This window comes from Saccostrea echinata, unplaced genomic scaffold, assembly GCF_033153115.1.
Source record: "Saccostrea echinata isolate AGI-Se365-2 ecotype Australia unplaced genomic scaffold, CSIRO_AGI_Sech_v1 ptg000009l, whole genome shotgun sequence".
Lineage (NCBI taxonomy): Eukaryota > Metazoa > Mollusca > Bivalvia > Ostreida > Ostreidae > Saccostrea > Saccostrea echinata.
Window position 1 is genome coordinate 17,799,749 of NW_026889758.1, and position 22,604 is coordinate 17,822,352.

A 22,604-nucleotide genomic window follows, 5' to 3' on the forward strand; every position below is an offset into this window, starting at 1 on the left:
GTTTTTATGTTGTTGATTTTGGTAGAATTTTGTGATTTCAAATTTTCCAAAAGTTCCTTGGAATTTTTAAATATCCACATCTGATTTACACCACTCCTCGAATATATTGTTGCACAGTACTCCTGAAGTTTTTCCTTCACTACTGTTAATATTTTAGTGGGGAGTAAAGAAAGATGCTTGGTAAAATATTTACTGGAACCCGCTATGTATCTTTGTTTATAAGGATTTTTATGAAGTTTCGGAATCCAATACATGTATAGATATGGTAATTCAAATTCAATTTGGTTGTTGGGAATATTAAAAATATTCAAAACTGACATATGATTTTGAAGAATTTCCTCCTTAGAAAGGGAGCTATGGGTATAAGTATAACAATGTAATTAATATCATAATGATATGTAAATATTTATTTCATTCTCTGCACAAGAAAACCAGAAAAAGTGGAGAGAGCAGAACCACCGCTGATTGTAATGTTTCCAACGACGTAGTTAATCAAAACGGAAATGACGTCACCTTGTGTTAATTCCGTCGTAACCGAAGACGTTCTTCTTAACCAGGAGGGATGACTGTTGCTATCAAGAACCGTTATGGAAATCGGGGATCCATTTTTTAAAATTTTTGCATGCAGGGAGTGACTGCTGTGGGGATGACCATTCGAGGAAAGTTCCAAAGAAAAATAGTAAACTCCGGGAACCGGACAAAAAAATATGCCCGTTTTGTTAGTATAGGCGTTACCAGAATTAAATCGCACGTTGTCAAATAAGATGTTTGATCCTTGGATCGGGTTAACGAGATCCGATGATAATTCTGCGTTAAAGGCTATTGGTTGTTGGTTGGCATCTACGAGATAAATATATACATAAGCGGTTTAATCATCACCAGTTTTCACATATCAGTTTATAATATCATTGGTTCATATACGATAGAATCTTACCCAGCTCCAGCGTTTCCAAGCGTTGTTGTAAAAGGCTTACTTGTTCCTGGAGCGAGGCTATGCATTCTGCACAATTTTCGTTTTGTAGCAAAATGCCTGTTGATAATGTTGACAGTATTGCCAGATTCAAAATCAGTTGAATTATCATTGCAAATCCTTTAGTTCTTATCTCTGGAAAGCTCACGAACTAATGGTACAAATGTCGATTCCCACCATTTGAAACACAATGATTATACAGAGATAGTACAGAAATATTAGTTATAATAGTTATTTACGGTAAAATCACTTACTTTAGTGGTGTCAAATTTTCGTTCTTCGAGGAAAAAAATATTGTTTGGTGGGAATTCAATGTAATGGATGAAGGAGTGTTAAGTTGTTGTATAGTGTATGCTAATCATAACTCCTAACCCGCCACTCTATTTTTATGCCCCCGGATCGAAAGATCCCGGGGGTATATTGTTTTTGTCCTGTCTGTCTGTTTGTCTGTCTGTCTGTTGTCAACTTTAACCTTGCCCATAACTTTTGATTGGTTGGAGCTATGACTTTTATATTTCACATGTGTACTCCTTGTGACAAGAACTTTCTTTGGGTACCATCATATTTGACCTTTTGACCTTGACCTTGGAATTTGACCCACTTTTGCAAAATTTTATGAGACTTTAACCTTGGCCATAACTTCTGAACAGTTGGGGCTTGGGGTTTCAAACTTCACATATGTATTCTTTGTGACAAGGCCTTTGTTTGGGTAGCAACAACTTTGACCTTTTGACCTTGGAGTTTGACCTACTTTTGAAAAACTTTAACCTTGGCCATAACTATGGAACAGTTGGTGCTTGGGATTTCAAACTTCACATGTGTATTCCTTGTGACAAGGCCTTCCTCTGGATATCAACCTCTTTGACCCCTTGACCTTGACCTAGGAGTTTGACCTACTTTTGAAAAACTTTAACCTTGGCTATAATTTTTGAATGGTTAGTGCTAGGGCTTTCATACTTCACATATGTAATCCTTGTGACAAGACCTTCCTTTGGATACCAACTTTGACCCTTTGACCTCGACATAGGAGTTTGACCTACTTCCGAAAAACTTTAATCTTGGCCAATAACTTTTGAATGGTTGGTGCTAGGGCTTTCATACTTTACATATATAATCCTTGTGACAAGACCAACAACTTTGACCTTCACCTTGATGTTTTACTTACTTTTTAAAAAAAACTTTAACCTTCGCCATAACTTTTGAACAGTTGCAGCTAGGGCTTTCAAATTTAACACTTTTTTATCTTTTGGCCTGGATTTTGACTTGCATTTGAGAAACTTTAACCTTCGCCATAAGCTGCCATACGGGGGCATCAGTGTTTCACAAACACATCTTGTTTAAATAGTTTCTGTGCATGTCATATGAGGCAGCATGATACCAAAATTTACACAAGATTTCTATCGGCAATACTTAATTATTTAACAACAAGAATATTGAAATCGCTGAAAAACACATTAAACTGTAGCGATTTTATCGTGAAAGGAAAAATCGTGTTTGTGTATTGTAGAAAGAAAATTCTGTTTCTTTGATTCTTGTTTTCGTTTCTTTGAATAATTCTTTCACCGAAAGACATTAAGGCTGCGAACATTAAACATTGCGAATAAAATGTAGCTCATGCTTACAGAGGAGCGCAGAAGAGCCATTGGTATGATACAAAGTGGTTGCAGCATAAAAGGGGTCAGTTTCTGCATGCAATATTATCTGTGTGGCGATCAGACGGGTTCGATTGCCGGTGGCCAGATAGCTCAGTTGGTAGAGCACCTGACTGGATCCGTGGAGATTCAGGGGGCTCTCCTCTCCCGTTACATCTGTTTTTATCGATATATTTTTTACTATGGGAAGTTTAGTTTTTGATTCCAAGTAGTTTTTGCATTCACACACACGTAAAAAAAAATCTTTGGTTGGTACACTTGCATCTTCGCCATAAAGGGATCCTTTGTTGTACCGGAAGTTTCGAGTGACCAGAGGCGATGCCGACTTGAATCGTCAATTGTCATGATTGCTCGTCAAAGTCGTTACATGATGATGATTAATGTCGCACTAAAGAAATCTGGATTTACAGGTGTTTAACACTTTATTTGTGGTCGTATGCAGAATAAGGCTGTTTCATTTTATTATTTTCAATAATTCAACAAATATCAATTAATCGTATTAATAATGAAAGAAATCATAATAATCAAGTGAAAATCCATATGACTAGTTTTATAACAATTTTTAGATGTTAAAGCTCGTAACATCGCAGAGTGCAATACATGTACGTACACTGGTGTATATATATATATATATATATATATATATATATATATATATATATATATATATATATATATATATATATATATATATATATGGGGGGTGAAATTTTACGTTTTGTGGGGGACGTGAATTCGTTTGTCTTTCAGTACTACGAAACTTACGGAAATAATCCCCCATTAAAATTTGTGATTTCATAGTACAGTATGTCATTTATGCATGAACAGACATCCAAGAGAAGGTCAATACTTCTTTATAAATTTGAATTGATGCGTGTTCAAAAATGAATCGGCCGCAAATTAATGCAGAAAAAGTGTTGAGGGGGTTTTATTTGCGCAAATAAAATTCTATAGGAATATATCCACTATATCCTCTTCAACACTTTGCAAGTTCTAACTTGCTCAATTTATGCGTACAATCTAAAGAATCGTAAAAGTTTGCCTTTAAAAATGGCAAATTAACATTTACCTACAGAACTGTAGCTCTCAGGCTGAGAAAATTCGAACAAACAAACCAGAGTTTCTGATTTTTCTTTCCGAATTTTCTTAAACAGCTACAGTTCTGAAGCTAGACAGAAAGTAAAGTTTTCACGTTAATCATTAACCTTAACTAAGGTTAACCGGATGGGAAAGAGTGCTTCTTGAATAAATGACCTTTTCACACAATATGGGTCATGTCTATTTTACGCAAAACAATCTCGGACTCTGGCTGTTTATAATGTAAAAGTACACTGGTTGGCATAAAGGGTATTCCAGTGTGGACGCTACTTCCTAATCATGAAAGTCATGCCACACACAGCATCAATCATTATTTGGAGCAATCATATATATTTCATGTTCAACAACACGTGTGTTCTAATTTTTTTCTTGAGAAAAAAAATTATCCATGCATAAGCTTCCAATTAAAGATGAAAAAAAATAAACTTTAAAATATCATGTATACAAATCTATTTGTTTCAATAATTTTTTTTAATTCACTAATCGATTAATTGATATGCTAGTTAATTAAATCGGCATTCAAACGTTAAATGTAAGATTAAAAAAAAAACATTTTGTTTATGATAAGTACAATTAAGAAAAAGAAAATATAAATTCTTACATTTTGACAGGAATGCTGTGGCATGTACTACTTATAATGATATGTTTAACTACAGTGTATGCCTGTACTCGGTTCTTCAGTTACTGTGCGAAGCTACGAAATTGACGAATAATTTTTGGTAGCTTAAAAACTGTCATCTGACGGAGGTGACGCTTCCAGTATAGGCCTGAACTATGCCGATTGAAAACTTCTTTTTCTCCTCAAAATCGCTTTGAGAGATCTGTAAGAAATGATTCGCTGTCTTCATGAACAGATGTTCTGGTAGAAAAAACGTTTTCTGTTGTTCGCTGAATGTCGAATAACAGGTGTGATGGAATGTTTTCACTCCTATTACGTAGTGTATCCGATGTGAGGGATTCTGGGTACCAGTGTTGAGCAGATTGGGGAAGATCTCCTATGACCGGTTTTATGTTCTGGTCAACGGGGAGATTTCCCATGACCGGTTTTATGTCCCGGTCAATTGTATCTGGACTCCAATAACGAGGTATAAGGTCTTCATTTTCTTTTGGGAAAATCGTCCTATCGGTAAATGAGTGCTCTTGACGAAAGGCTCCTAACAACAGACTTTGGTGGGATTTGTTGATAAAATGGTTTGGATTCTCATTTGTAGTTGCATTTCCGGTATTGTTACTTTCTCTGTTATTCTCTTGATTCATTTCATATAATCCGGAAAACTTTTGACTGTGAATAGGATATTGAGCATAAGGGTGTCTGTGATAGCCATCAACAGTGGAAGATTGACATGGTTCAGTGTGTGTTCGTTGAGAAGTGACATCAAAAGGACATCCAAAGTGGAAGGGATTAAGGTGGTTTGATGCATCCTCGTCAAAAATAGTGGCACTAACATTGGATTCACAAAGCCTATCACTAAGTTCTTCCATATTTTGTATATTTATAGTACTAGTGCTGCTTTCCTTTTCCATTCTGTTAGGCAAGAAGTTACTATTTCCTGAGTCAAAAGATGAATCATTCTCACATCCAAAACTATATCCGAAATTATCTCGAGATGTGGCAGACATGTTGAAAATATTTTGGTTTCCATAATCGCCCTTGTCTTTGCTGTATGCCTCAAAGTAAGAGTAGGCCTGACCTCCACTGCTAATATTTCCATAGTGATTGTGAATATTGTCGTCTGAGATTTGGTCTTGCGTAAAACTCTTGTATTTGGATAAGTTCATATTAATATCGTCCTTACTTTTTACTGGGACCGTCCCTCTCTGTTCTATATAAGGTTCTCCTCTTCTCGTTAAATGACTTTTGAAAAATCCTTTATCCTCAGTACTATAAAAACGACGACTGCGTGTATATTCCCGTAAGAAGTATTGGCGAAATCTCCATGCTAGCAAATACTGAAATTTTCTGAAGACTCGAGCTTGAAGTGCCAGTTTACCGGGTTGCAATGGAGGATGTCTGTCCTTTACACCATCCATTTGTACTGATTTTGCACGCCTCTGCATCTTGCTTTGTCCTTTACTGTTATATTCCAATTCAATCATATCTTTCGTTGCCTGAAGCTCATTATCGGTCGATGTTTCATCATTTACAGGCTTTTGGCCAGATTTCTGTGCAGTACGAGTATTCTGTTGGGAGTCAACCGAAAATGCACTCACTTGGTTTACTGGACAAAGGATCCCATCTGAACGAATAATGAATGTTTGAATGCTTTTGCCATTTTTGTCAAAGAGGATTGTATTTCTATTTAGATGAGGAAACTTTTGATTGGAAACTGACTTTGTAATTGGGCTTGTGCTTGTCTTCTTTGATTTAATTTTTTTATGAGGTGTACTGGGAATATTGCCATCTTGTAAGATGCTGTCTTTTTCTTTCGGTGGTAAACTGTCCGTCGTACTGCTTCTGTTGCATTGATTAACATCTAAGAAACCCCAATGTGAGTTGTCGTTTTCTCCAAATATAAAATTATTTTGTTGAAAAGTTTTCCTCTGATGTGACAATGATTTCACAGGCGATCCGCTTGGAGAAGATTCATTGTCCTCGAACGCATTAAATCTCTTTTGCTGCATCTTTTCATTTGCAGTGAAATTTAAAGTAAAGGACTGTTCATCTTCAAGAGAAGCCGAGTTTTCTTGAATAGAATTAAATTCGTTTTCTGTGATAGACGAAACATTATCAATTCTGTAGTCTGTCGTATCTAACAGCAAAGGATTTCCGAATCCAGATTGTGTCCATGTTTTGATGTCTGTAGATAAATCACCAGGATTCTCCCTATCTGTATTCAGGTCTCTGAGGATCATCTTGCCTCTCTCTTTCGTTTCCATCTCGTAATTTTGTTCCATGTCCAGTTTGGTATTCAGTTCCGATTGGCGACTGTTAATGTTGTCTTTCTGGCTCTCGTATTGACTCATGTGCAGACTGTGTTTTGAATTTTGATTTATGATAGTCCGATCGGATGGTTTTGCAATTTTCCCACATCGCAAAGACTGTGTTCTCTCTTTTTCAAGCATACCGTCATCTACTGCTAAAGTGAACAAGCGTTCTTTGTATTCTGTCAATACGCGATCAATGCTGTCATGGAGTACAGAATCCGTTAGTTTCTTGTCTCTTTCTTTTGCTGACTGAGCGGAAATATAGTATTTGTACATCAGTTAGAATCTGCACTATCCTCTTTGAAGATTTTTTTTACGTATTTAATGTATCATCTTCTAGAAAAGACTTTTCTGGGGGGGGGGGGGTCTTTTTTGCCAGAGATGAACACACAGATTATCAAACCTGCACAAAAAATTGTATTGATTTGAAATTAAAACATTCAGAATGAAACTCTTCATGAAAAATATCCTTATCTTTTCATCCCTTTTCTATGAGGGCACATTTCTGCCACCACTTGTCCGATGTTTATGTCGACTTGTCAAATGTTGATTTCGACGAGTCAAATATTTATGTTAACTTGTCAGATAATAATCAGTATGATGAGGAACTCATTATCTTGTTACAAAAGTATTTCATTTTTATAGTGGCATATTTCTGCCTCCACTTGTCAGATAATTATGTCGACTTGTCAGATCTTTGTGTCAGCTTGTCAGATCTTTATGTCAGATTTTATGTCAACTTGTCAGATAATCCTCATGACTAGGAACTCGGTGTCTTGATATTAAAGTTTGTAAATGTCACTAACTGACATCTGCTTGACATCATAATATCTGACAAGTCGACATAATATCTGACAAGTACGACACAATTTTTTGACAACTCGACTTGTCAGATGTTTTAAAGTCGGCTTTTCAGATAATGATGTCAACTTGTCGGTTGTTTTTTTTTCAACTTGTCAGATAAATATCTTTACTTGTCGTGTATTTATGTCGAATTGTTAGATCCTATTGTCGCCGTACCAGAAAAATATGGTGTCAACTGGATGGCACCATCTGGTCATAGACACGTTTTCATAATGACATAATGATCTGACATGTCGACATAATGATCTGACAAGTCGACATAGTTATCTGACAAATGTTGGCAGAAATATGCCGCCATATATTTTAGTGCCACAAACTGATCACCATAATATTACTTGTCATCATAAGGTCGATCAATAAACATGATTATCTAACAAATTGACATAATCTTCTGACAAGTTGACATAATTATTTAGACAAGTCAACATAAGTTTCTGACAAGTCAACATAATTTTCTATCAACTCAACATAATTATCAGACGCTCTTCATAATTTCTGAAAAGTCTTCATTATTATCTGACAAGTAAATATATTTATCTTCAGTCGACTTGTCAGATGTTATGTTGACTTTTGAGATAATTATGCCAATTTGTCAAATATTAATGTCAACTTGTCAGATAATTATGTTCATTTATTCCTTGTATCAGCAGATACATCAGATGAACACAAAATCACAAATATATACAACCTGCATAATTTATGTGGCTCAAGAAGAAGACAATATATATATTCACACAAGAGAAAATGACAAGGTCAACTTTAAAATAATGTTTGCTTGCCCTCTCCTGACTCAGGATGAAAAAAATTGAGAAGGTAGGTAGGTTCTTTTTTTTCAAAGAAAATTTCAAATTCAATGCTGTATTTTCAAAATCTATTTTCCGAATTGCATAAAAAAGTAATTGCTTCCTGGAGGTTAAAAAAGTTTTGAGTCGGGCCATTTTTAGCCAGTCGGTCCGGAGAGGGGAATCAAACATTTTTTTAAAGATGGCCTTATGAAAGTAAATGTACATATCTATACAATGTGTACACCACGTCACGTGATCCTCACGCGACCTCTAAATATAGAATGCATATCTTCTATACATATAAATTCAATACAGTAAATGTATGGTGGCATATTTCTGCCACCACTTGTCAGATGTTTATGTCGACTTATCAGATATTTATGTTGACTTGTCAGATCCTTATGTCGACTTTTCAGGAAAAAAAATTTGTCAACTAGATGGCATGAACTGGGCATGGACACGTTTTCATTATGATTTTTTAATCACGTGAATAAAAGTGATGTCCACAAAAAGATCTGACAAGTCGACACAATTATTTGACAAGTCAACAAAAAGATCTGACAAGTCGACACAATTATTTGATAAGTCAACAAAAAGATCTGACAAGTTGACACAATTATTTGACAAGTCAACAAAAAGATCTGACAAGTCGACACAATTATTTGATAAGTCAACAAAAGATCTGACAAGTTGACACAATTATTTGACAAGTCCACAAAAAGATCTGACAAGTCGACACAATTATTTGACAAGTCAACAAAAAGGTCTGACAAGTCGACATATCATGTTATTCATACATTACATGTAGGTGATTTTAGTCACGTCTTTGGATGGCAGACTTCATTCCAAGACATTTAATTCATGAACAAGTAATCCCAAATGTCCACATTGGGGGGGGGGGGGGGGTTGCAGTTATCTTATACAGGGTCTTATAAAATCATAAAACGACATCTTAAATAGAATAGGGGATACCGGTGGGGGACATGTATTGCTTATGCAATACTCTCAGAATGCTTGTTCTCTTACATTTCGAACAATGAATATTTGGATTAATTTATATACACAACCACTTTGGTAATAATATTTTTATGTATTTCTTCCTTAAATTTTCCAAGTTGGGCACTATAAAATAAAGTCAAAATCGCTCTCCATTTCATTCAGTTAAGATAATGTGCATTTTCTATCATTTCTATCGAAATCCTTTAAGGAGGTTGGATCCTGCCACCAAAAGTAATGAGATTTTTTTATCAAGTATATTTTAAGAATTTACACACATAGCTTAATTAAAAATCAAAACAAAAACTGGGGGTCAATGCGCTTCTTTTGGCGCTACAGAGCATTTAGTTTGACCTTTTTGCACTGTAAATACGTCTTACACATAAATCAATTTTTAAAGTTTTTCCTCCAATATTTTTTATTCAAATAAATTATGGGTACAAACACAGCCTTATTTCTTCTCAAATAGACACATTAAAATTTGTGACAACGAAAAAAAATTCAAATCACTGCGCATGTTCAATTATTTGACCTTTTTGCACTCAAAAAATTTCATTTTTCTGGCATTAAAAATTTAACAAGCAAAAAAATAATTTGAAAGTAATGACAATTTACTGAATTTAAGAAGAATGGTTAAAAGTATCTTATATATTCAGAAAATAAAATAAAAAGTGGGGGTCTGTGATGTTAATTTTTAGATATTACTAAAATAGTGCTAATTTTAAGCTTAAAATAGGGATATTTTTTTTCTTGATTTTCACATAATATTTGCTATATTTATGAAATATGATGATAGAATCTATGACAGTTTATTTGATATACAATTTAGGACCAATATAAAACAGTTCACTGTACAAAATAACTTTGTGTGCAGGCTGCATGGAAAAATAGGAACCCAAACTTAACATACTTTAAACACTTCGAAAGAGAAAAAAATGATCATTTTCTTCTAAAAATCCTTCCGCCACAAAATATAGTTCCTTACTTATTGCTTTTGGTATGGAATTTAATCATGGAGTTTTAACTAAATATAGTTTAATTGGCATTGTAGAATCCAAATTTATTGTAAGAATTAAAACTTTATGCAGAATTTTTAAAATATAGGTTAAGATGTAAATCTGATCAAAAGCTCAGGAGCGAACCTCGTTAAGGCACATTTTTCATCACAATATGCAAGCATTAAGAAATTCAATCCTAGAAAGTTATATATAATTATGAAGACTTGTCAGCCAAATATGTTGACAAATGGATGGCACAAAAATTAATTGTGAATTGACACGTTTTTCGTTGAATTTTTAATTACGTGAACAAGTGACAACTCGACAATATTTTATCTGACAAGTCGACAAAATTATCTGTCAAGTCGACAAAAACATCTGACAAACAAAAACATCTGACAAGAAGTAGCAGAAATTTCTTATACTTTATAACTACGTGAAATCCTTTGAATTGTGTCATGGAAGGAAAAACTTTTCATATTTTTTTTCCTTCAAAAAATTAATAAATTAAAAGTAGTAGAATACTTACAGCTTCAAAAAAACGTATTTACTGGTATCTGGACGCAATCAATTGTAAGAGCAGTGTCTACAACAAATCTTACTTTTACGTGGATACGTGCGCTTCCGACTACATGTGTTTTTTCCTGTCCGGAATCACATGTGCAAGATGCATGACATCGTTTGTAAAAACACGAAATTCCGTTTGACATTCAAAAAAAATTCTTTTAAGTCGTATTTATTCGATATTATGACGTTGCTAAAATTTTGAAAACTTGGTGATTTTATGTAAGAGCATTTATTTGATTACAGTGATATCCTCAATTATATATATATATATATATATATATATATATATATATATATATATATATATATATATATATATATATATATATATATATATATATATATATTTGCGCGCATCAATTGACTTAATGAGAGCAATATTTAATTTGTTGAGATCGATGACAGCAATAACTATTTTGATGTGCGCATCAATTCAATTATTGTGCGCCAAATTGGAATGAATGATAAAAGGTCATTTGGGGGCATTAAAGGTCACTGAAATTAAAAAAAAAAACAAACAAACGTTATACTTGTTTTGTTCACAATTTTCGAGAAATATTAGAAGATGCTGCTTGACATAACAATTACTTACGACCTGAGTGTCACGATTTTGACCCAAGGTCATTTGGGCAAGTTCAAAGTCTCTAGCAGAAAACATGTAAAATTGGTGTGATGTATCTTTGACACTATCGTCCTACCCTATACCAAGGGTCATGATTAGAACACCTGCTATATCTCTCATTTGTCTGGGACAGAGCCCAGTGCCACCAAAAACTTGAATCTCCATCACACATGGATAGTTTATAACAAGTTTAGTTTTAAGTGCCCCAGTGCTTTTTGAAAAGTTTAAAAATTTAAAAGTTTACAAATGACACACAACATACAAAAGATACAATCAGGGACACATCAATCAGAAAATAATATGTGTTTGTGAAAATCTGATGCCCCCGTATGGCAGCTCATGGGGAAGGTTAAAGTTTCTCAAATGCAAGTCAAACTCCAAGGTCAAGAGATACAAAATAATGGTAACCAAAGAAAGGTATTGTCACAAGAAAAACACCTATGAAATAAGGAAAACTCTAGCACAAACCGTATAGCCCAAGTTAAAGTTTTTTTTTTCAACCTCCAAGGTCAAAATTAATGATGCCCAAGGGAAGGTCTTGACACAAGGAATAGACGTGTGAAATTTGAAAGCCCTAGCACCAACTGTTCAAAACAGTTTTTCAAAAGTAGGTCAAACTTCAAGTCAAAGTCAAAAGGTCAAAATTGTTTAACCCAAGGGATGGCCTTGTCACAAGAAAAATGTCTGTGAAATATGAAAGCTCTAGTACTAACCATTCAAAAGTGTTGGCCAAGGTTAAAAATTTTTTTAAGTAGGTCAAATTCAAGGGTCAAGATCAATAGGTCAAAAATGTTTGTACCCAAGGAAAGGTCATATCACAAGAAATATACAGGTGAAGAACAAAAGCCTTTGCACCAACCGTTAAAGGTTATGGATAAGGTTGAAGTTTGGTAAAATTTAGTGGGTCAAACTCCAAGGTCAATCAAATATGTTGGTACCCAAAGAAAGGTCTTGTCTTCAGAAATACACCTATGAAATATGAAAGTCATAGCTCCAACCAATCAAAAATTATGGACAAGGTTAAAGATTTTGCAGACAAACAGAAAAATAAATATCATTTTTAAAATATAAACCATAATACCAAGGTAATGAAAACAATGAATTGCTAAAGATGATTTAGTCATATTGCAAATTCAATTCACATTTTTCAAATTTCTTTATGCCCTATGGCACATCAGAGAGTATAACACATGCACATTATGAGCAGTAACACATGATCATATTTATTAAATTTATAATATAAATTTTGTTTATTACACACACACACACACACACACCCTCCCTCACATACACACACATATACAAATTTTCTGTTAAAGAGAAATAAGTGCATGTAGCTGAAAACTGGTTTGTATGTATCACATAAAATCACAGGAACTAAATACAGATAATGAACATAGTGTGTTATTTTAAATGAATCATATTATGGCACTTCTAAATATAAACATAGTAAAAAAATCATACAATTTCTAATATACAAAATGTATGCTACTTAAGCTAATGCTTTGATCATTATACTTTTCATAATGAGTTAGTGTTATACATTGTTAAAACTGAGAATAATCTTAATCTATACATTCTAAATTAAATATCATTATTATCTTTTAACAATAAAAATATCATTATCACTGTCCACTGTATTTGCCACATGTAAATTGTGCATATACAGTTACATGTAGCTGACAAAAAATCTTACATGTATCCTCACAAATAATAAAGAAACAACAGCAGTATTCATTGTGTATACTTGTATAAATACAGTAAAACTTTCTTAAAACAACTATGCATGGCCCATAAAATTTTGCAAAATTATACAACATCCAGATTGGAATTTAGTAAGAATGTTTATATAGATAAGAATATTTAAGGACATACGCAACGTACCTTACCTACTGATAATTTTTCAAGATATTCTTAATTTAAGATTATAGTGCCATCAGATGTTCATAGACAAAAAATCAGCATGCATTACCAGAGGTTTTGAAAAAATATCAATTGATGAAAAATCTTGTATACTTCAAAGAAAAATATTCAAAAATTACTAAACATATATTCTAGATATTTTGTTTATCTAAATTTGTTTTAGAAGAAGTGTACAACAGCATATTTAGGCATTAAAATGTAGCACACAGTTCCTTTAAGTATTGGAACTCTTCAACTCCAGGGAAAAAGACAATAAAGTTCAAACTATGTTGTGTATGTCCTTAAGAAATCTACAGAAACATATGGAAACTAAATATTTATCAGTAATGCAGGGGGTGTCAGAAATGCAGAACATATGCATTGAACAACATTTACTGTACCTATATATCTTTCATATGATCAAGTGTACAAAAAAGAGTAAGTACAGTTGAACCTTGATATCTCAAACATGAATACCTCAAGATCATGGATATGTTGAAGTAAATTTAAAGTCCAAACAACTTTTTTTTTTAATTTTACCCTCAATATCTTGAACCCTTATCCTTGGACATCTCAAAGTTTCCAGTCCCATTGACTTCAAGATGACAAAGTTTCACTGTATATCTAAATTAAAGTAACTAAATTTTGCCTCTATATTTTGTGGAATCCATTATAACCCCGGGTGTGGACTTTGTGGGTGGGGAAGGCAGGATCAATAGCAGTTATTACCAGACTTCTTACAAGATCTGGAAGAAGCTTTCTAGAAATAGAGAAATGAAATTATATAATACATGTATGTTAATTTAAATTATCAAATGACTTTTATGATTTAATATTAATATATTTGGCAATTTATACCTGAAATTATGAATTCATTGTGAAACTAAGAAATGCAAACAAAAAATCTTGCAGCTTGTACTTTCCATATACTTGTATACATGCAGACAAGTATTGTTTTTGAAAGGGGGCAGCCAGAAAAAAAAAAAAAACTTACTTGAACAAAACTTTGACAAGCAAAAAAAAAAAAAAATTGTCCAAACTTGAAAATCCTATTGCATGGGGGTGGGGGTAGATTCCGACTTCTTTCACAACCAAATCTTATTTTTATATTTTATATTTCCACATTACCTTGATTTGACTATACTGCAACAAAAAGTGGAGGGGGCAACCAGCCTTTCAATGAACATTTTTAACAGTAAATTTAAGGTTATGTTTGGAGAAAAGTGTGGGGGCCAGCCCCTCCCACCCCCCCCCCCCCCCCCAATACTATGTGCCTGCAACTAATAGCTTTTAACAACAAACAACTAAATGCCTCGACTACATTGATTTTTTATAGAGTTAGTAAAGAAACTAAATATTTATATACAAATTGAAAACTTTTTATGCTTTAATTGACATGCTTAAAGATGCTAGAAAATGATTTGCTTACTTTGCACAGGCTGGGGCTCCATTGATTTCTATTAAGTGCACCATCATTTCATCATCCACAACAAAATCAAAACCAAACAGCTGAAAACTTTGGTACCCAAGGAAGTTTGTTGAAATTCTCTGAAAATTAAAGTAAAGACTGCTCTTCAGAATGACAATTACCGGTATAATGCCTAACTCCACTGATTGCCCCTAGGATGGGTAAATAAGAAGACCCTGGGCCACAATGCTCACACGAGTCACCTTGTCCTTGCTGTTCTTTAAAAGAGATTCTAAAGAAATTTTTTCCTTCAATTATTTTTATAAAAATTTTGCACTTATATCCAGCATGTAAGGGCTTCACCCTAGACACCGAGATCATGATTTTATGACAAATCTTGCTGTTACATGAACTGGAAGATGCTTGCATATCAGTATAATTCATTGAAAAGATATTTCCTAGATGATTTGATCCCCTGTTGTGGCCACCCCCCCTCCCCCCCCCCCCCCCCCCACTCCAGGGGCCATGTTTTGAATGTATCCAATTCTAAATTACAATGTAAACCTTTATATTCTTATATTACAAGTTGACCCTCTAGTGACTCCATCCTACCTCTGAGGACCATGATGTGAATAAATTTGAATTTGCAGTCATTAAGGAAACTGTCTAAGTTTTGTCTTTTCAGGCTCATTGTTTCTTCACAGATTTTTTTTTTAAATGACCCTTTCCTATTATCCTTACTTCTTATTTATTTCCTCTCATGAAAGAGGGTGTGGCTGCTCATGTAAGAAAACTTGAATTCCCTTCACCAAGGATGCTTTGTGGCAATTTTAGTAAATAGTCTATTGGTATTAGAGAAGAAATTGAAACCATGAAAAAATTAACAAAATAAAGACACCAGACTGACAGACTATAAACAAATGTTGGTTAGAAAAGCTCACTTAGGTCTTTGTTATTTGTCACCAGATGCAACATCTATGCAAGTTTTGGTCAATTAGGATTTATATTTACTTAGCTATTTTCAAGTTAAAGTAAAATATGTTATCTGAATGAAAATATCTATCCATAATGCAATCAAACATGCAATGCTAGTCATTTTAAGACATACATATCCACTTGGGGTTAACCTGCTCCAGTATATTTAATCATTCATCTGGAAAAATATATGTCACTTGCAGCATCTAAAACATGACTGATAGTATGCAGTATTAGAGGCATTATCCATGTAAGTTTGCATAACAAATGAATTGTAGGGACTTTGAAATGGAAATACTCTAAAACCTTTGATTTATTCTTGTTCTTTCAGTAAATACACATGATTGTAAAGGTCAAATGCAGCATCTAAGGCAAGTCTGGTAACATGCAACCAAACCTGCAACATTTATGCAATATTGGTCAAGTGTGACTTTTAGTTACCGGTACTCAAAAATAGACCTGTTGCAAATAATGCTAGGGCTCTAATGACAATCTTTCAAAAGAAACTATACTTTATGGAGGCCCGAGGTGCTTTGTGGCAGAGAACAAAATTTGAAAAGCATATTTGCACATCTACATAAAAGGGGTAATCATACGACAATTTTTTTTTAAAATAGTTTTTGCTACCACTTGCAATGTTGAAGTTTTTATGAAAAACTTAAACCAAACCATTTAGGCCTCTTGGACCCCCAAGGGCTGAAAAACAATTTAAAACCTTATTGCACTTCTTCAATACAGAGTAACCAAAATGTGAAAAAGAATTTTCAGCTAACTCTACAAGTGTAGAAGTAGTTCTGATAACAAGAGTGACTTGATGGAAGAAAAGATGGGTACCCAACCTTTCTTTAGAAAGTGATGGTAAGAAAATTCACAACTTTTTGACCATTATTTACCCAACATTAACACAATCTAATAATTTCACACAGTGCAGAATAGAAATGTACTTTTCAGTTATTTGCATTCAAGTACTTCTGTAACTATACCTCTTTCACTATTTTGAACACAGTCTTTACAATGTCCTTAATCTGAGGCAAAATTGCTGTATCTAATGTCACTCCAAACTTTGATTGCAGGTATCTGTAATTGAAAACAAACAGAGACCAAAAATTACTACATGTACCATAACATTCTGCACAATTTCCAGCTTACATATTACAAGAGATAATATAGCTGCAGAACTGTAGCTCTCTCGCTAAGAAAATTCAGACAGACAAATCAGAGAGCTACAGATCCAAGCATTGTAAAAACCTTTCATTTACGGCACCACTTTTTTTTGTCGCAAACTTTGGGTATTATTTCTTGTACTATATGCACATCCCCCCCCCCCCCCCCCCAAAGCATGGTATCCATTATAATGTATAAGCAGAAATTTTAGCGAGGATTCAATTTTGACATTTTTAGCGAGAGTGTTTAGATCACTAAAATTAAATATGGCTAACAATTTATTCCACATTAGAGGTTACCTTTATCTTTCTATGCACCATATAATCGCTAAAATTACTTTTCACTAAAATTAAATACTGATTTTTAAGGACAAATCGCTAAATTTGCATATCGCTAACAAGAAGTCTGTGAGCCATTGCTCACTAATAATACCCCCGCTCTGATGTGAAAAACAAGTTTAATTATGGACAGACACAGTGATAATCAGGAAATTGACATCGGATTTGTACAAAAATGAATCCTAACATATGGCATGCCTAAACAAAGAGTGTGCTAAAATTTCAAGCATCTGTGATGAGTAGTTGCTGAGAAAACTGCCACCCAAATTTGTTATGTATGGTATGGACAGACGCAGGGATAAACAGGAAGTTGACATCAGATTCGTACAAAAATGAATCCTAACATATGGCATGCCTAAACAAAGAGTGTACTAAAATTTCAAGCATCTGCAATGAGTAGTTGCTGAGAAAACTGTGACCAAAATTTGTTACGGACAGACTCACAGACAGCTAGACGGACGGACAGCTAGACAGACACACAAGGGTAAAACAGTATACCCCCTCTCCTTTGGAGCGGGGGTATAAAAATTCCACTCATACAATATTAACCATATGTTTAACTCCTAATCTTGATACTTCATTTACCTTTCAGCAGTCCAGACAGCATGACTCCAACAGGGATGATGGAATGTGAATTTTTTGAAACTGACAATCCAAGCCACAAAGGGTTCTTTGGGACCATTAAAAGGTAAATGAAATAACAACATTGTGAGTAAAATATATTGATTATTAATGGATACCTATTACCATGCTTTTAGCAGGGAAATGCATATAATACAAGAAACAATACCAACCAAAAAGGGGCACCATAAATTGAATGTTTTTACAATGCTTGGATCTGTAGTTCTTTGGTTTGTCTGTCTGAATTTTCTCAAACAGAGAGCTATGGTTCTGCAGCTAGAGACAGTATATCTTAGAAATTAAGTAATCTCTTTAGAAATAATGTAGTTGTTACTAAAATTTCAAAATGACCTGTTAAAGGCAGGAAAGAACATTTCATTGCCCTCCTCATACATTCCAAAGTTTGCCGATAAATCTTTTTGCAGACAGTGATTGGTTAGATGGCTGGTGACATCATCAAGATTCTCCCGTTGGTAACTTTCTGACGCTGTGCGTAAAACTCCCTCCTCAAACACATACACATTGTAGTTGGCATCCAGCAACACCCAGCATCTGAAAAATAAACCATCAAATAATTATGTGAATTTCATTAAAAAAAATATATAAATTTGCATTTTCAATAAGTGCATGTGCACAAACATATAAATGATTAAATGTATGATTCATGACACCTGATATCAAATTTGCGATCCTCTTCCAGAAGTAATGGATTGTGTATATATCTCTGGATAACAAAAGCTTGAGTTTGTTGATCAACAAATTTAATCAGCTCAGATACATCTGGGGATATTTTTATCCCCTCTCCTAAAACAATAAAAAGTGTAAATGAAAAAACACATCCAAACTCAAAACAGAAATTTAAAAAAATATCAAAGATGGCAACAGCACAATTCTCTCATTTTAGCATGGACACAAGTAATACCGGTATATCACATAAATCTAATGCCATTTTGATGTTACAATTTATAAAATTTACTGATCCTTACCTTTTGAGCCTGAAGAAGATTTGGCAATCCAGACAACTGGTTTCTTATTTTCTCTGTTGAGAGCTAATGATCGTTCCTTTAATTCTTTTCTCTCATCTGGTTTGGACACCCGCCTGCGTACAGGATGAGAAGTGGGTGGAACAGATTCCATGTTTTTTGTTATATCTTTAGGACAAATTATAAAAGACTCTGGAAGCCATTTTGGTATGGGTTTTGCTGATGTGGTGTAAAACTGCTTGAAAACTCTGGAAAGGCAATGTAAATAGGATAATCAACTGCTTACAATTGACAAATTTCAAGCAAATTATGCAACTGAATTTTATCTACAGTTTGCATTGCAAAATTATTTTATCAATATTTTAGATAATCATGAGGATTGATTATCTTATGATGATAAAGTGAAAAGAATGTATATTACATGTCATGTCACTGGATCTACTCTATCATGTCTACAATACATCATGTCACTGGATCTACTCTATCATGTCTACGATACATCATGTCACTGGATCTACTCTATCATGTCTACGATACATCATGTCACTGGATCTACTCTATCATGTCTACGATACATCATGTCACTGGATCTACTCTATCATGTCAACTTTACATCCTATTACTGGATCTACTCTTTCATGACCCAATGTCTTACCTTACTAATGCAGTTTTTCTACAAATGACATCTGATCCCCTATAATAATTCACCAACTGAGTAAGTCCTGGTTCATGACCTACAGCAAAACATGAACAACCATCATAGAGAGAAGCCAAGAACTAACATCTCTGCATTTCAATCCAAACTTTTTAACATCTTCTATTAACCTGCAAGACATTATGGTGTACTTTAGTACACTCATTCCCTCAATTCCTCCTCTTATGACAACTACCTGAGAATTCAAGGGTGATAAAACAAGGGAGCAGGAATGTGATGAGCAAGGACAACAAAGCAAGAATGTGAAAAAAGTGAACAAGGCTAGTTTAAATCCTGCCTCCTCATCTTAACTCTTACTTTCTTGTTTCTTCTTTCCAAGAGTTATCCCCCTTCAATTCTGCCCCCTACCCCCTCACATTATTGCCTTTACATTCTCAGTCCCATGCCTAAAATTTTGTGCCCTTGCTCTTTGAAAGAGGAAATAGGGGAAGAAATTAGCCTATCAAAACATCATAAGACATAGCCTTGTACATCTTAATCTTACTCTTGAAATTACTGTCACGAACAAGTGATTGAATGATTGAATAGTTTATGAAGAGTCTAAAATTGAGAGTATCAATTGTTATTAACTTGTCATACAAAATATTTATGAATAGATACTGTTATAAAAAAAATATTGATTAAACATTAATAATAGTCTTTCAACAAATAAGCTTCACATATTTTTACAAATATATCCCTGTAAGAATTAAAAAAAATACCAAGCCTTCCAAACTGTAGCTTGTTTCTCTCCCCAAACATAAGATGGAAGCTAGCTACATTGGAGGGCAGTTTTCTCCAGTCTTCATCATTATCCACCAGGTATTTAGACACAGCCTTGTATACAGAACTATGGATGTCTCGCCTGACAAAGCCATACATTTCTCTTTCTGAAATTAAAACTTCATTTTCATGATGATAGCCATCTACATGTTTCTTCTTAAGTTTTCATTTTTTTTTTTCTTCAGGTTTGTAAAAAAAAAATTTAAATAATAATAATAATATCTTTTAAAAAATCATAAAAGACATGAAATAAAAAAAAGGCTCCTTGAATAGCTGCAGAACTGTAGCATTATGATTTTATATTTTAGTCTGAGACCATAACGCTACAGATCCTGTAATGCAAATATTGTGCAATTTACTGCACAAGATTTTCTGCGCACTTTGGGGATGTATTTCGCCACTTTCCAGGATTTGTCAATCAACTACCTTTCATTCCCTAATTCTAGACATAGTCTATAATCAATCTGTATATTTTATCCATCTCCTTACCCTTTCTAGTCGTCTCTATAGACCAAATAACCTAGACTTGCTGTGAATTTTATGCCATCCGACAACAAATTCATCTTTGTATTTATATTTAGACTATTTTTTGCGATTATAACAATGTTTCACATCTAAGAAAAGGGATTCATTCTCACAAAATGCTTTAGACCAACATCTCATCATAGTGCATTTTAGGAAATATATAATAAGTTTATTAATATAATACAGTGATTAGTTTTCTGATAAGCTGATATGAAGTACATGTTTTATTGCTCTTCAAAACTGTCCACCATAGTCCACACATTTAAACTATAATGACTCTCTCACTAAGGGCGAAACGATTACATGTGTAAACGGCGACGTTTCGATTAAATGCTCTAAACGTTTACGAATTGTGTAAACATTTACACGAAGGTCATTATCAATGTCTATCAGAAGTAAAGATAAATACAAGTTGTTTAATTTCATATTTACAAAAGAAAACAATTGTTTTCTGTTTAAATCGATACCGGAAACATGTTATTAAACTAAACTATCTTAAACCCAATTGCGTCTAACATATTTGATTCCGATTTCCGAGTAGCGAATACTAACGATTTATTATGATTTTATTTTTCCAAGTATAAAATTTGAATTACGTTGATTAAATAAATATAATACGTTTTCACCAGTCTTTGAAAAGTGTTTCAACACAGTCATCAAATCGCGGTATACTTAATTCAGGATTAAAAGAGCCATATTTGCAAGTTTAATTTGACAATGCTTTTTCTACGTCCGGTATGTACGCCCGGTATGTAGCCAAACAAACTATTAATGCAGTGTAAAAAGTGAATGAGTTTTATGCGCTTCATATTCTTTCGTCATAAAAACCAACAAAAAAATAGTTATAACAACTCATACTTACATTATAGTGAAAGAATAGAGTATTAAATTAGTGTTTAATGAGTAAGTAACCATAAAAATTCAACACAAAATATTCTCCCATTTAAACGGTAACGTTTCGTTTACTGCTGTTCGTTTAAACGTTTACAAAATTCAGTAAACGTTTCACCCTTACCTCTCACATACATAGTCTTTTTTTTTAAAAAAGAAAGTTTATGTAAAAAACCTTTATTTAAGGAAAATTTCACGTTATTAAAGTGGCTAAGAACAAGGCATTTATCAGCCTATAACCTGATAATTTTATAATTAAAGGGAAACCCTTTAACTTCAGCAGCAAAACATTGTAATTTAATTGTGGCACTTTTTAATAGGATATTCACACTGAATGTTAAATTTTAGGTGCAAGAAATATAAAACATGCATTTTCTCACCATATACATGATTTTCACCAACCTATTAAGAAATATAGAACATGCATTTTTCCCACCATATACATGATTTTCACCTACCAATTAAACTCTGGGATTGTCTATGACCATCGCACCTGTGAAAACCATCTACAAAATAAGAGGAGTTGTTTCCCTTGAAAACACATTTCTAAATTAATCTCACTCCTGAGCATCCATGGAATATCATGATAACTCCATAAATTCTCTGTATTTTAGACATATAACAAAAAAAACAAAACCTTTCGATAAAAGACATCATGTTGAACATCTTCGGATTCCAGTGTTTATATCTCACATGGTGACTGACATTAGAACTCTTTAAAGAAAAAGGTACATTTAGTCAATATTATCTAATTCTTTGTCAATCAAACGTTTGATAGAGTAACAATCTTACATTAAATTGTGGAACAAAAATTGACATCGACAGTTATGTACAGCCACAGAA

The 22,604-nt window shown here is 33.6% G+C and overlaps 1 protein-coding gene across 1 annotated transcript; it reads right to left on the reverse strand.

Annotated features, from left to right (window-relative positions):
* Window positions 1-13,576: 13,576 nt before the first annotated feature.
* Window positions 13,577-22,451, reverse strand: LOC133183400 (tubulin--tyrosine ligase-like). The gene is made up of 10 exons (XM_061318361.1): window positions 22,399-22,451; window positions 22,220-22,267; window positions 20,285-20,452; window positions 19,524-19,602; window positions 18,872-19,116; window positions 18,557-18,689; window positions 18,237-18,437; window positions 16,746-16,839; window positions 14,809-14,927; window positions 13,577-14,139 (listed from the first exon to the last, which is right to left on the reverse strand). Exons 3-10 carry the CDS (start codon window positions 20,442-20,444, stop codon window positions 14,031-14,033), a joined length of 1,140 nt encoding a protein of 379 aa, XP_061174345.1. The 5' UTR covers window positions 20,445-20,452; window positions 22,220-22,267; window positions 22,399-22,451; the 3' UTR covers window positions 13,577-14,030.
* Between the last annotated feature and the right edge of the window lie 153 nt (window positions 22,452-22,604).

Bases quoted from the DNA above. Each gene is read 5' to 3' on its own strand.
- LOC133183400 (XM_061318361.1), bottom strand. From the start codon at position 20,444: ATGTATGGCTTTGTCAGGCGAGACATCCATAGTTCTGTATACAAGGCT. The intron at 19,117-19,523 runs GTAAGACATTGG...TTGCCTTTCCAG, and splicing joins AGAAAAACTGCATTAGTAAG to AGTTTTCAAGCAGTTTTACA. The intron at 14,928-16,745 runs GTATAGTTACAG...TTTAATTTTCAG, and splicing joins TGTTCAAAATAGTGAAAGAG to AGAATTTCAACAAACTTCCT.